This window comes from Corythoichthys intestinalis, chromosome 16 (assembly GCF_030265065.1).
Source record: "Corythoichthys intestinalis isolate RoL2023-P3 chromosome 16, ASM3026506v1, whole genome shotgun sequence".
Lineage (NCBI taxonomy): Eukaryota > Metazoa > Chordata > Actinopteri > Syngnathiformes > Syngnathidae > Corythoichthys > Corythoichthys intestinalis.
The window spans coordinates 18,474,218-18,490,140 of NC_080410.1; the positions used below are offsets into that span (position 1 = coordinate 18,474,218).

The following is a 15,923-nucleotide window of genomic DNA, read 5'->3' on the forward strand; positions in this document are numbered from 1 at the left end:
CCGTTACTTTAAAAAGAACTTGTATGTCAAAGAATTTGAAATTTTCTGAGCAGTATTCGAGTCAGTGGAATAGAGAAGAACAGACAGGTAGTTAACTTGATAGGTGCTTCAGCAGATTTGAATTGCTTACCACAGATGTCGACAAAAGCTTTGCCCCGGGACATAAATTACACATTACATGCAGGTTCTTTCCTTTAATTTCGACAAGCTTGAAATAGTGTCTATATCTCCACCTCTTAAAGGACAATTTTTCTTCTGAATGCTCTGCCATCCCGACCCTGTGCATCTGTTTTGCGTGTGTGTGTTTGCCGCATGCGCTGTTCCGGGCTGCTTGTGAAATCACCAGCTCTGATTGGCTTACCAACACCCATGACTCTAACCCTCAGCCAATCACAATCACTTCCATCTCATCTCTCGAGGGGCTGCATTCAGGTAGGCCCGTTTCCCGACAATTCACGTCACCTTCAAAGCGTCTGCCGTCCTCAAGATGGAAGCAGAATTATTGCTGGCTGACAGTAGGAGATGGGAACGAGGCTAGCATCAGGTGTAGCAAAGACAGAAACGTTACCAAACTTTGGAAAGCATTGTCTAATTGAATGAGCAGGGACAAACCGTTTGGAGTCAGAAGTACGTGCGCTATTCTCGAACCTGAACGCACCCAAAGTCTTGGATGACAAATCAACAGAGCAGAGTCTCGACTCGACACGGCTGGTTGTTTCTTCAATTTATTCAGAGTAAGTAACGCACCACTTTTGACCGTCAGTAACGGTAACGGCGTTGTAACGGCGGAAAAAGTAATTAGTTAGATTACCCTGTTACTGAAAAAATAACGCCGTTACGTAACGGCGTTATTTATAACGGCGTTACTCCCAACACTGTTGATGACACTGCCTATGGTAGACACAGGAACATTCAGGTCTATGGAGATGGACTTGTAGGCTTGAGATTGCCCATGCTTCCTCACAATTTTGCTTCTCAAGTCCTCAGACAGTTCTTTGGTCTTCTTTCTTTTCTCCATGCTCAATGTGGTACACACAAGGACACAGGGCAGAGGTTGAGTCAACTTTCATCCATTTTAACTGGCTGCAAGTGTGATTTAGTTATTGCCAACACCTGTTATGTGCCACAGGTAAGTAACAGGTGCTGTTAATTACACAAATTAGACAAGCATCGCATGATTTTCAAAGCGTGCCAATACTTTTGTCTGGTCCATTTTTGGAGTCTGGTGTAAAATCATAATTAGTCAATTTTTTCCCCATTTTCTTTTGTTTTTTTTTTATTGCAAGCAAAATCCAGATATTACGACTAAAGCATTTGTAATTGCAATAATTTTGTGGGAGAAATTGAGCATTATCTGACAGAATTGCATGGGTGCCAATACTTTTGGCCAGCAGTGTAGCTCCAGGCTGACAGGATGGTTTATGGCCAAACTTATCAAAACTTTTGTTTTCCTCCCACATCTCCGAAAGTAATGAGGCAACTGCCTCAACTGTTCTTTTGTGTAGGCATTTAAATTTGCCAAAAGAAGTAGATTCTTTGTATATTTTGGTAATATGACTGACAAAAGCAGCACGGTAAATACTTTAGTGTTTCTCCCCTATTTGTGCTGTTAGCCCCTAAATGCAAAGTAGTACTTTCACAAATAAACTCATTCTTGTGGAATAGTCTATTGCAGGGTTCACTAAATCCGGACCTCGGTGCCACTTTTCCTGTCGTGTTTTCCACGTCTCTCTCCCCTAACACACCTGAATCAAATGATTATGTCATCAGCAACCTCTCCAGAAGTCTGATAATCAGGGGCGGACTGGGACTAAAAAGCTGGACTTTGACTCAGCCCAGCCAACAAGAATCGCTGTACGAAGGGAAACACAGACCCCCTAGGGGTCCTTCGCTCTCCAGTTTAATTTTTTTCTCCCTAACCTTCTCCGCGCCACCCTTTTATTTTTTTGCCACCACCATCCATATTGTGTATTAACGCTCGTCGCTATTTTGCTTCCACAAGGAACCAATGAAGGCTACTTTGTGCTTTCTTCGTTCTTCTATCAGACTGGCGAAGAACAGCCAGGCGCATTGCTGCCACCTGTCGGATTGGATGCGGACTGTAGATAATTAGAGGCTAGGGGGGATAAAAGCAGTGATGTATAATGAACGGCGGCCGTCGGCCGTCCAGGGCACCGGCCGTTCTGTGATCCTCCAGAACCCACAGATTACCAGTCCGCCCCTGCTGATAATGATCCTGATTATTTTGATTCAGGTGTGTTATAGGAGGGAGACATGGAAAACACGACAGGAAAAGTGGCACCGAGGTCCGGATTTAGTGAACCCTGGTCTATTGAATAACTGGTGGCTAGATTTCCTTGGCAAAAAAACAACACACAAATTATTATCTAGTTTTATTAATTATCCACGGTTAAAAAAAACAACAAAAAATTAATTAATCCATAACATGAAATTCTCGCTCAAGCCTGCCAGTAAGCAAGAGTCAATTTAAAATGGTTTCACGGGGAAAAGTGGTATACACTTTGGATTGGCAAGTAAAGGTTACTGAAACTTTATTTGAAACTTTTTAAAAGTGGCATAGTTGTCTTTGAAGGTGTTGCACTACTGCAACCATCTTGCTGCCTAATATTTATTTAGCAGGGCTACCATTCTTTGGCTGTTGAAACAGTCAGACCTCAGGCGTCAGCTTCAGCAAACACTTACAGGTAGTATCCTGGAAAATGAAGGCTTAAGTGAGCTATACTTGTAAGTCATGTAACGGGGCACATTGCTTCATGGTGTTGTATTCCAGTGTTGACAGTAACGCATTACTAAGTAACGCATTACTGTAATCTGATTACTTTCTTTCAGTAACGAGCAATCTAACGCGTTCATTTTTCCAAGCCAGTAATCTGATTAAAGTTAGTTTCCTCGGTGCCTGTGCGTTACTATTTTGTTGTTGCCCCATACTATATGTAGAATGAAGAATATTGTAGTCATGTACGAAGAGCATTTGAAAAGAAAATACTGCGCTTGAGTTTGGGAGTGACATCACATCTCACGTTTTCTCATCGGGGAAAAAAAACGGGTCACGTGTATTACAATCCTGCCTGTGCGCGCGCCGTCTGCCACGGTGGTCAACACCATAGCCTGGCTAGTGGCTACCTATCAGGATGCTAACAGTAAAGGAGCCGGAGAGATACAACAAACGGCTGCATTTGCTCACTGGAGATACAGCCATTACTTCACATATCCGTCTAGTAAAGATGACAAAAATATCTCCGTGCGTTGCAAACTCTGCGCAGGCTCAGAAAGACTGTCGACCGCTAAAAACTCGACATCCAATTCAACAAGGAAGCACTTGGAATTACAGCACAACGCGAAAAAAACTCGAATCATACTGTATATATATGTATATACACATCTTGATACTGTTCGAGTTCAATCAACTGTTCAAGTTGTTGTTGGCAGCGTTTGAAAGCTTAGGTTTAAAGAAATTCAAATTATCCATCTTGCCTCCTCTGGTGTAGTTTTGGCTTAGCAAAGCAAAGGATAGTCTCCGAGGTGCTAGTCTCACGATCTGTTCGAAAAATGATTTTGACCCATTATGAAAACTTTACGTTGTAGGATTTTTGTTCATTTCATTAATTTTTATTGTTTGTTTTATTGCTTTACAACTTTTGGAGACAACATTTTAACGGCTAGGTCTTTATTTCAAAGGGGAAGTTCAGAATTTTTTACATTAGGCTTAATCTTGGAGTTAGCAGGGTTTAATTAGTCGTTGGAGTTGATTTAAACAAATTTTGTGGAATTTGTCAGTTATTTGTTAGTTTTAGGGCTCCGGAATGGCTAAGCTAGAGCGAGTCAATGGCTGGTCGACTAATTAAACCCCTCGCTAACTCAAAGATTAAGCCTTATGTGAAAAACTCAATTACACGCGATGACATTTTTCAGTTATTTTTATGTTGAGGCAGCAAAAGGGAAAAAAATTGGTAAAAAGTAACTGATAAGTTACTTTTAAAGTAACTTAATTACTTTGATAATAAAGTAATCAGTAAAGTATCTAAATTACTTTTTTTAGGTGTAATCAGTAATCAGTAATTAAATTACTTTTTAAAGTAATCCGTGACAACACTGTTGTATTCTCAGCATCACCCGTGACCAAAATTGTGGACCTCCTTCTAACGCAGGATTGCATTCCTAACGCAAGGGCAGACAACAAAGCAGCAGAATCAGTTTTTCTTTTACTTTGACTGCAGCCTTTCCAGACTTTCATTGAAGTGGTTGTTTAGGAACAGATCCATGGCCTCCATACACTCATCCAGGCTCTCTCCCAGGGTCATCTGGGATGAGTCGCTAAAATATAGAAAAAGTATGACATGAGTATGAATACAATGAACTCAACTTATAACTGTTCACACAACAAGATAAAGACATTTTGTCTTGCTTACTCACTGGCTACAGCATGAGGTGCACCGGCGAAATCTGAGGATATACTATACAAGATCTGAAACCATGCTCAATTTTGATTGTTACCGTTTGTAAGGTACGAATGCCTGTTGTATACAGGTAGTACGATGTACCCGAACTATGTAATTTTGACTTTACGACGCTGGAGCCTCGTCCGCCATTTTGTCTCCAGTTGTCGGTTTTTTTTGTTTTTGTTTTTAAATAATGTTGATTTTTGTTTTGTGATGCATGCTTTTATTTGGGCGCAGGAAGTGTAGAGCAAGTAGTACTTCCGCATGCAAGTAAAGGAGCGCATATACACACGAAGAGCGTATTTGTGCACACGAAGAGGCGCGCACACACGAGGAAGAGCGAACCCGCACACACGAAAAAAGATTACAGGTGGAAGCTGTCAGGGAAATCCAACTTTGAACTCCAAGACAAGTGTTACCTCGATAGCTCAATTAGAGAAATGAATACAACCTCAACCATGGATTGCTTTTCTTCGAAGGCTTTATGTACAAGAGCTCTCGGGTACAGACGCGGAGCCACGCACGAAGCGCCTCTCCACATGTGGACAAAAGAGAAATGCAGGGCATGCCTCTATTTATGGGTTGACATCATAGAAACAAAACCGAAACTTATTAAGAAACGAAACTCATCATCTCAAAAACCTGGGTATTTTTCAATACAAAAACATCTTTGAGCTGAGACTTTGAACACCGGTCCCGGCTAAAACGAAGATAAGAAATCACTCCCTTGCATTCATTCAGGGCACATTGGAAAACAACGGAACATAAGAGTCCATATTTGGGCATATGGTGATACCGTCTACGATCGTCAAGGCCATGAGAAGGCACAATCAGAAAGATTACAACAGATTAATATAACAATGATACTCTATGCTATAATGTTCTCATGCAAGCATAACAAATGCATACAAAATATGAAATGTACAATGGTTGTATTTTAAGCATGAATAAAATTCTCTCACAGAAGCCTGCGCTCACATTTGATGGTTGTGAAGCATCTGCAGAGGAAACACCTGTATATAACACCTTTTGTACTGTTTATTGCGCGTTTTTTAATTGTGGTCGAATACTTGCAAGTTGATGTGATTGCTTTTGATTATGTGCGGACGCTAACTGATAGATGCTAATGGTTTGTGTGGATCGTTATTGCTGTATCAGTAGCTAGTTATAATTTTAAATTGCCGTTATTAAAGGTGAAACTGCCTTAATTTCATTTTTATTTTAGTTTCATTCAGTAAGTGTTGATGTCAGGAGCAGCTGAATAAAGTCAGCAATTCCCACGGACGTCTGACATCGTTATTTTGGAGCTTAGCTTGCTGTCTACCTAGCACTTAGCTCCAGTGTCTTGGCGAGGACAGTACAATGACATATAATACATGTTTTTGGGTAGGTATTTTGAGATTTAGGGGTACTTAAAGGATTAATTCTGATTTACACGAAAATTTGGGTTAAGTTGCCAGCGTAGGAATGGAACTCGTTCATAACCCAATGACTACCTGTATTATGGATGGTAGTATGCATTAAATTGTAACAGAATCTAACCTCAAATTTAGGTGGCTTTGGGGATTGGGAATGATCACTTGATATATATAAGATAGTCAATGATAGTTTTTACTAGAATGAACGATCATCCAGTAAATAAAATGACCAATGATTTTGTTTGTCTGAGTGCCATAAATTACTTGTTGTCATCAACATTCATTCGTGCTGCCTTGTCCCCCTCCCCACCTCTGTAAGCAAACTAGTTCTCTGCTGGAGGGGTGTCCTACGCACAGATGGGTTGGAGAATGGCAAAATACTGTTTGCATTATCATAGACCATCGATCTGGTCCAAAAGACCAAAGGGACAATTTTGTCAATAGATACTAGTATTGAATTTTTAAGGTCTCATCGAATTGCAAAATGTCATTTTTCGAGACCTGCAAGGGTTTCTTTGATAATTAATTCATTGTTTCAGTATTATGCTGGCATGAAAAAACAACAACAATACTATATTTTATCCTGATACTTCCTGGGAAAATATAACGTCCAATTTTTTTTTTTTTTTAATTGTGTCAGGTCTACTCCCAACTACGCTCCAGAAGTCATTATTCACACAAAGCAGAGAGATGTGTGCATAAACTATGTCTGTGAGTGTTGTTGCATACTGTTTGTATTGGTTCCTGCTACGTGTGTTAAATTAGCAGTTGCTTGAAATTACCGTTATGCTAATGCTTATTTATGTTAGCCTATGCATGCAGTTTTATATTATGTGTTAGCATAATGGTAGAGCGGGGGTTGGCAACCTGTATTTTGAGAGCCGCATGCGGCTCTTTAGCACCACCCTAGTGGCTCCCTGGAGCATTTTCAAAAATGTTTGAAAATGGAAAAAGATGAGGGACGGAAATATATATATATATTTTTTATATGGTTTCTGTAGGAGGAAAAAAAAACATCGAATTCTTAACGTTTTCCAATGCTGTAAAAATGTGTAGAACAAATATAAAATTTCAACATTTCTGTCAACGAAGATTTGCATCATAGCCTGCGACACACGTTTCTATCAGCAGGTCGGGATGTGTGATGGGACATGGATCCGAAAGGGAAAAAGAAAAAAATAACTAAAATAACTAATTTGGGATTGCCTGAATGTTTACTCTGTGGTGAGAAGTTGTCAAATAATAAAAACAGTAATGTGGAAAGTCATTTCCAGGGAAGGCATGCTACATTTGAAGCAGAGTGCCCAGTTGGGAGTGAGAGAAAAAGTGTGATTGCATTCCTACTGAAGAACCTAGAGGAGTGCAAAAATAGATTAAAGAAGTGGATTGCACCTCCAAACTCCACTATTGCTGCAAGTTTTGTTGCAACCCGGGAGATAATAAAGCGTGGAAAACCATTCAAAGATGGTGGGTACATGAAGGACACATTCATCAGGACACCTATTTGCAGACCTCAAAAACAAAACCGAGATAATAAAGAAAATCAAAGACATGCCCAGATAAGGGGCATGTTATGCACGTTCCATTTTGTTGTTTTTCGAAACCTCAAAATAAAAATGACAACAAAAATCAGATTTCTTTATGGCATTTCTTTAATTTCATAAAGGCAAAGTAACAATTCATTAATATTGTAATGAAGTTAAATTTGAGGTGGCAACTACAACACAGTAGTCACGTGGTGCGTTGGATGCACTGCAGGGAGAATAAACATTATATCATGAATGCTCATTATGTATTTTTAGCTAAGTTAGTTATTTTGATAGTAGGCTAATACAGCTAATACAGATACAGACAGCATGTGTTGCCTTCATTATTAGGCTTATTTAAGGCTTTTCATTTTTTGCTGCTCCCGACATTTTTTTTTTTTTTTGTTTCCAATATAGCTCTTTGAACAATTTGGGTTGCCGACCCCTGTGTTACAGGATTATTGTTTGAAAACATAGTGCAATAATTGTTAGTTAAACATTTTGGTGTTTAAATATACATTGTTGAATTCTATTGTCTCCATGTGAGTTTTTCAGTCAACTTCAATTGGGAGTGACAAATGCTTAAGGCAAGCATGCTTTGCATCTTATTTGAAGAAAAGTGCAAGCAACGGTCATATTTTTGTTTTCTCAAATAGATATTGTACAGATAGTGTAGGAAGTGGCACAAATAAATACCTTTAAAGGTGTGTTTTGATAAGCTTATGTACAGTATGTTTAAGTGTTTAAAGAAACAGAACTGGGTGTCTGGGTACATAGGGCATGACACTTTTCCTGACTGGATTAGAAGAACAGGTCATTTGGAGTGGTCCCCTAGGCATGTGTGATATGATATGATATGATATGATATGATATGATATGTGATATGATATATGATATGATATGATATGATATTCTGACGGTATGATAACCTTAAGCCAAAACGTCACAGTTTCACGGTATCACGGTATTGCAATTACAGCTGTAAAATGGGTTACTTTGAGATATCTGGGTTTAAAAAAAAAAAAAAAAAATTCCATTGAAAAGGATTTTTATTTTTCAGAAGATATTAGCAAATTGGAACATAAGTATACGTAATGTTAAGTTAAAATAAAATTTAAAAAAAAAAAAAAAATATATATATATATATATATATGTATATATAAGGGTTGTAACGGTACACAAAAATCTCGGTTCGGTACGTACCTCGGTTTTGAGGTCACGGTTCGGTTCATTTTCGGTACAGTAAGAAAACAAAATGCAAAATATAAATGTGCTAGTTGTTTATTACACACTTTTGTGCTTTCAACAATAGGAACAGTAGCCTATACAAAGCTAGAATATTGCTCAAAAAGTAGCGGGTATTTAAAGATAATCCAACAACAATTTGCCTTTCAGACCCCGCGTATTGATCAGCTTTCTTTCTGAAAACAAAAAGAAAAAAGAAGTCCTGTGCTAAAGAGAAAAGCAATCCCAATGACAAAGATTGTAACATGTATTTTACAAATGAAATGCCTCAATGATTTTTTTTTTTCTTATGAACGGTTTTCAAAAACTTTATTGGTGGATTTTGTCAAGTTAAGCGCCACACAGAAATTAATAAATTTAATTGTGTAAGCAGGATCTGTATGTTATTCTTATTATTTAATTACAGGTTTTTTAGCTCATTTCAATTTATTTTATTTAAATGGGCTATTATTTATTTTGTTATAGAGTACATGTCTATAACACAAAAAGGATTTCTTCAAACTTCAATCAACTTTTTCAATGAAAAGTGTTCACGTGCAAATATTTCAAACTCAAATATTTTTTCATATTCAAAAACTTTTTCTATGAATGATTGATTAATTTTTCATTCCTTGATTAAAGTGATTTTTCTTTTTGAAAATTTATATTTTTTTGAAGCAACTTATTTTTTGATTGAATAATAAAGACAAAAATGTCCCAGCCAAAATGTGGACCAAACACAAATCAACATTACTTCAATCAAAAAAGTTGCTTCAATGAAAATAAATAAATAGATACATTTTTAAAAAATCCAAGAAAAATAGCTTTCACGTGCATTTTTTTTTTCTTGTAGTTTTTTGAGTTTCAATTTTATTTTTGCATTCATTTTTTTTTTGATTGAAGACTTTTTTGGTTGAAAATATATATTTTGATTGAAGAAACTTTTTTTTTTATTGAACCAACTTTATATATATATATATATATATATATATATAATTGAATAATAAAGACACAAATCTACCTCCATATGGCTCCGCCCAGGGGATACAATTTTTGACTGGGGTAACTACATTGGCAAGACACCGGTGGGCGTACCATATTCAATGGATGACGATCTTAGCGAAAAGTATTGCTTAAGCAGCCTGATTTAGAATTCCCCTCAAGAATGATGGTAAACAAAAAACGCTCATTGTCAACTTATTATTCTAAATATTCTTGTAAGTCAATTTTATTGCTGACACTGCCTTTCGGGGTCATCAACATGTTGTGCCCGCCCTACCCCAAAAGTCAAACTCCCCCTATGCCTGTATGGTGCAATTTTACCTATTAGGGCGGGTCTGGAACTTATACATTGCAAATAGACGGGGCGTTTGAGAGTCATGAGAAGTTTCCTCTAACAACATCACTGACTTTTTTACTAACATTGTATTTTTATTTTTATTTTTATTTATTTATTTATTTATTTATTTTTGGTGAGAGAGAAGCATTGATCAAATTCATTTACGGACACAAGCCACCCACAGGATGTAGCTTATTGGATTCCATTATGGTTTGGGAGGTTGCTAATTTAAATATCAAAGAGTGCAGAATCCATAAGGTCGGGTCTTGTCACTATATCATACGTTTCATGACGGATGGTAATGCACCAGAATCCCCGAGTCATAAACATAGTTTGAATGTGCCTATCGGTAGAATACTAGCTGTCAAGAGACATGCGTGTCATATCAGACTTAAAGTGCTTGTGACACGAAAAAGCATGTTTATTTCATAATACACGCGGTATTTTATGCTCCTGAATGATATGGACCGCTTGGATGTGTGTGGAAGCGATCGCTATATTTATTTAGTTTTTTGAATCCCGCGCCAGGAAAATGAGTGACTTCCGGCTTCGGTCTCGCATTGAGGAGGAGGGCGCTGTGACGTGTACGGTAGAAGACGTCCTCTTCACGCTACAGTGTACTGTTGTGTATGAGGACGAAGGATTCAGCTGATTTTGCGGATTAATACTTTTATTTTTTGCATCACGCCAGCCAAACGGCTGCAGAAAAATCATTCTGTATGCGGGAGAGGCGTATGCGCCTTTTTGGAGTTTCAAAAGGTTCCCATTCACCGTGGATATTTACTGTGGGACCATTGGACTTACAAGGAAGTGAGTAAACATCTTGTTTTGTATTATGTCAAATACGAATACAGTGATTACAAAGTAAACACTATAAAATTCCTTTAAATAAAGGACTACTTACGTTTGATCATTGATAGGCATGTAAAAAGCTATCCTCACGCTCATTAGCAGTTAGCTGTTAGCGCGTTAGCTACACAACAATTCCAGCCACCCTCCTCCAGGGAACGAACTGTAAATTGCTCTCCGCCGGGCGGTTTGCCGATCCGCAAAGAAACTCGACAACCGGGTCGTCATGTCAAATAATCCAGGCTAGTTATGTGTGATTTTCCACTTCGAAGACTTTGAAACATCCCTCGGTTCGGGTTAGCATGTCGGCTAGCTGTCACTCCTTCTGGTCTGTTTACATTCTCCGAAGCCGGGGAAGGGAAATGACATATGTCCGATTTAGGTGTCATAAAATATCGTTCGGCAGGTGTGACAGTAAAGGTGAAGTCGACTGTTTTGACCATTATGGAGTAATTTTGCCATGTCGTCTTGAATAAATGGATTTTTATTATTTTATATTCCATTTAGCACAAGTTATTTGTCATGACCATGCCATTTATTTAGCAATTGGGGAAAGTACTTGGGTAAAAAGAATATCCTGTAAAAATATTGAAGTAAAGAGACAGAAACAATGACATTTTGCCGCTCTCTTCGTCGCGTTTTCCTCATTGTGAATAGTTCCCCCTCGACGGGCTGACTGGTCCTTCTCAAGCCATTTATATAGCTATTGGGGAAAAATACTTGGATAAAAAGAATATCCTGTAAAAATATTGAAGTAAAGAGACAGAAACAATGACATTTTGCCGCTCTCTTCGTCACGTTTTCCTCATTGTGAATAGTTCCCCCTCGACAGGCTGACTGGTCCTTCTCAAGCCATTTATATAGCTATTGGGGAAAATACTTGGATAAAAAGAATATCCTGTAAAAATATTGGGAGTAGAGAGACTGAAACAATGACATTTTGCAGCTCTCTTCGTCTCGTTTTCCTCGTTCTGAACAATTCCCCCTCAATGGGCTGAATAGTAAAACCGATGAGCCTAGTCTACCGCTGACGTCATCCACCTGTTGGGGACGCTAAAGCCCTATAATGGTAGGCGTGGCTAACCGGCAGATTAAAAGACTAATTTCTCGTCATCTGCGCTTTGCTAAATTGTTGTATATGGTCGAATCGTCTCAAAATATGATTCTAATTCACATAATAATGCCATTTAAGACTTTTTTTCTGGTGTCGTATGCTCTTTAAACAATAAGCAGGAAACAGACTGATGTGGCTAAGGGCTATTTGTGAACACCTTTGTTTTTTTTTTACTTGTTGCGCAGGTTGCACAAGTGTAAATGCCAGAGCTGCTCCCCAAAAGTAAAATAAGTCGAGTTCTGCCGGATATCAACTTTGTTTTCTTTTGATTCGTACTCACTTCTGAGCAGCATTCGCGTCTTTCCCATTGGACATGTTCTTTCTCAGCTGCTACACCTGCTAGGACCAGTGCAGTTCTCACACTACAGCCGACCAAAGCGCATTGACAGCTTTTTCGGCACTTCAAGACCAGGATCCAGAGTGAGTCCAAATGTATTCCTCGTGTTGGCATTTACAGCATTTCCTCTGTTTCCTCGTTTCGTGAGTACAGGCATTCAGCAGTGTGTGTGAAAATGGAATGGACTAAAGTGGCGCACTTAACTCCTCCTCTGCTTCCATTGACACGCACACTTTGAGGAAGGCAAATCAAGTGGGAGGAGAAGAATTTAGTAGAGTCGACTTCGTACAACAACGTCATCGATCCAGGGATGTCCGGTCCAACCGGCTGGTCAGTTCTCACAAGGGCAGTGGGCACAACTTTGGGTGCTGAGGTGGGCAACTTTTCCTGTCTCAACAATTTTTTCCAATAGTAGTTTTCATTGTGTGTGCATTTAGCTCATTCAACGTCACTTTGAAGTAGATGTCCAATTCATTTCGAATGAAAATTGATTAATCAATTTTACGAATTAATTAGAGTTTTTTTTATTTATTCTATTTCATCAATTGCGAATGGTTAAAAACAATAAAATAAGAAATCATGAGAGATTGTTTTTTTGTCTAGTTCAAGTGCCTATGACACCAAAAAGCATGTTTATTTCATATTTCACGTGGTATTTTATGCTCCTGAATGAAATAGACCGCTTGGATGTGTGTGGAAGCGATCGTTTTATTTATTCAATTTTTGAATCCCGCGCCGTGAAAATGAGTGAGTTCCGGCTCCAGTCTCGGGTGGAGGACGAATGCGAATGTGACGTCAACCAGGACAGCATCTCACAATTAGGGGCCGTTTACATGGTGACTCTCCGAGAAGACGAAAAATTTCATGTTTGCATTTATAATGGTTCCATCTCCATTCAAACAACTTCTCGATTCTGCATGAAAACGATGTAGTATTCATGCCAGGCCCTAGGGGGGCAGTGCAGATTTACAAGGCGACAGCGAATGATGCACTTTGACCTCCTCAGCCCGGAACACAACATGCCCGCCCACTCCACGCAATGGCAAAAATGGAAATATTCAACATATTTAAATTCAAAATATTATTTAAAAAAAAAAGTAAATTAAAGCCGACGTTCCACCTTATTTGTAGTTTTTAATGTTTAGTAGCACCGCTGCGTACGCCCAATGTGACGTGTACGAGTGCTGACGTTATCGCCGCGGTCCCGCGCCACGGGAGCTTTTGATATGCATGCGGAGCAAGCCCCCCCTCAAGCCCTCAAGTGTGTTTTGTTTTTGGCAAACTTTTTCATGGTGTTCATGGATATGACTTCCTCACATTCTGCTGTCTTTGTGCTAATGAAGCTACTCACATGTGTAAAAATACTATTGTACAACACTTTAAATGTATTTGTTTAGTTTATTTCAGTTACCATAAATTCAAGAAAAGTACGCCTTGTGTTTGAAGTGTTTCTTTTTTGGTTCGCTGGCTGCATAGCAGAATAGCGTCACTGAGGGAGGGGTGAGCGATGCCGCTCGAAGACACTTCTGGCTGCATTTTTCGGAAATGTATAGTAGCGATTACTGTACTACGGTATGACGGAAAATTTTAATGTTTTTGACGTTTCCGTGACGTTTTCATACCACGGAAAACCTTGAAACCGGTTACCGGCATATGCCTACTCACAATAGAACATTGCTTTATAGCATGCAGATGATTGTGGATTCAGCTGATTTTGCGGATTAATTTGTTTAGTTTTCGCATCACGCCAGCCAAATGTGCTGCAGGGATTTGTTGCTGCACCAGGCAGAGTGTGAGCGTGTGAGCCTTTTTGAGTTTCAAAAAGTTCCCATTTATCCTCAAAGAATGGCCAAAACAAGTCCGACAACTGTGGGACCATTGGACTTACGAGGAAGTGAGTAAACATCTTATTTTGTATTATGTCAAATACTGGGATCATGGCACACGTTTTAATACGGAGGTGGCTTGCATTTTGTGGCTGGCAATGCTCCTTGTCCACCGAGAATGCCACTCGGCCGAAGACCTTGTGCACCTCCCCCCACCCGCCGCATCTGCTGGGAGAGCGCGAAACTCGGTTTATTGCCCTCTTCGTGTGCCCGGCGTTATGTCAAATTTTCCATCCCATCAGAAATTGCAACTTTGTGTTAAGAATAGGCCGCAAATACAGCGATTACAAAAGTAAACATTTCAAACTTTCTTTAAATAAAGGACTATTTACTTATGTTTAATCATGGACAGACATGTAGAAAAGTTCTCCTCAGACACATCCTGCCATGTAAGCTGCACAATCACTGCACACCGCTCTCTCACTGTTTACGTCTTCGCCATGTAGTTAAGCATTAATTTACGCCATATTCGTGTTGACCATGTGGCAGCTAGGCGCGCCTCCGACATCAGCCGGTTTGTCCGGCGGTCATTCTCCAGCTGCTTCCCAGGCAAACTAGCTCTTCTGTCCGCAGCTGGGGAACGACGAGCTGTAACTTGCTCGCCGCCGGGGGGGTTGCCAATCAGCGAGGACAATCGACAACTCCGCCGCCGTGTGAAATGTCCGGGGTACTTTTGTGTGATTTAAAGTAGACCTCACATGTTGGGTTATATAGGCCAAGATACTATATTACGGTAATACTTGCTACACAATTTGATATACTGGATTATACACTTGCACTGCAAAATACACCTTGCTATCTAAACTTTTACACAAACAACCTTTTATACAAGATACAACATCTGAATCCCCAGCCATGCACATTAGTTTCAGTGGCTGTCAATGTGTGTGTATTTAACTCATTCAATGCCTTTGAAGTATATGTCCAATCCATTTCGAATGAAAATTGATTAATCAATTTTATGAATTAATTTGAGGTTGTTGTTTTTTTCTTTAATTTTATTTTATTTATTGCGAATGGTTAAAAATAATAAAATAGGAAATCATGAGAGATTAATTTTTTGTGTAGTTAACGTATAACTTTCTATTTGGGTGCTGACAGCATAAATGGGGTGAGAGAAAAACATATTTACTTATTAATTTTGTTCAACATTTAACATTTTTTTACCCTTTTGCCTATAGGGGAAGTGACTGTTTTTGACCTCATAAAGATCTGGTGTCCACAAAAGTAGACATCACATGTTTGGTCATATAGGCCAAGATACTGTATTAACATTTGCAATACAATTTGATATACTGGCAGAGGTGGGTAGGAGTAACGTGTTACATGTACTCAGTTACATTTACTTGAGTAACTTTTTGAGAAAAATGTACTTCTAAGAATAGTTTTACTAAGCTATACTTTTACACTTTCACTTGAGTAGATTTGTGAAGAAAAAAAAAAAACGCTACTTTTACTCCACTACTTTGGGCTACACAAGAGTCGTTACATTTTTCCTCTTTATTCTACATAGTACAGTAGATTTATTTTGTTTTTCCCAGCGATGCCCAGAGTAGAGATGTGCCTGGTGTATTACCGGGGTAGCTCTACCAATTTCACCAATGAGACGTCACAACAATAATCACATGTCTCCATTATACTAATCAGATGCAAGCTTTCCGTTCTATCTTCATGCCAACCTGTTCAATCATGTGGTGTCTTTAAAGCACCGTAAAAAATGAAGTATTTTATATAGAGCGCTGCCCTCAACATGACTCGAAAGCGCGGATT

At 38.9% G+C, this 15,923-nt stretch overlaps 1 protein-coding gene across 1 annotated transcript in view; it reads right to left on the bottom strand.

Moving 5' to 3' along the window:
* The window catches only part of zgc:158403 (tetratricopeptide repeat protein 39A), a 25,276-nt gene extending 12,762 nt beyond the window's left edge, over window positions 1-12,514 (bottom strand). The window contains exons 1-2 of the mRNA XM_057817347.1: window positions 12,211-12,514; window positions 4,228-4,335 (exon numbers count right to left, since the gene is read on the bottom strand). Of these exons, the coding sequence (XP_057673330.1) occupies window positions 4,228-4,335; window positions 12,211-12,245 (143 nt within the window). The 5' untranslated portion in view covers window positions 12,246-12,514. The remainder of the gene's footprint in view (window positions 1-4,227; window positions 4,336-12,210) is intronic.
* Window positions 12,515-15,923: the final 3,409 nt, after the last annotated feature.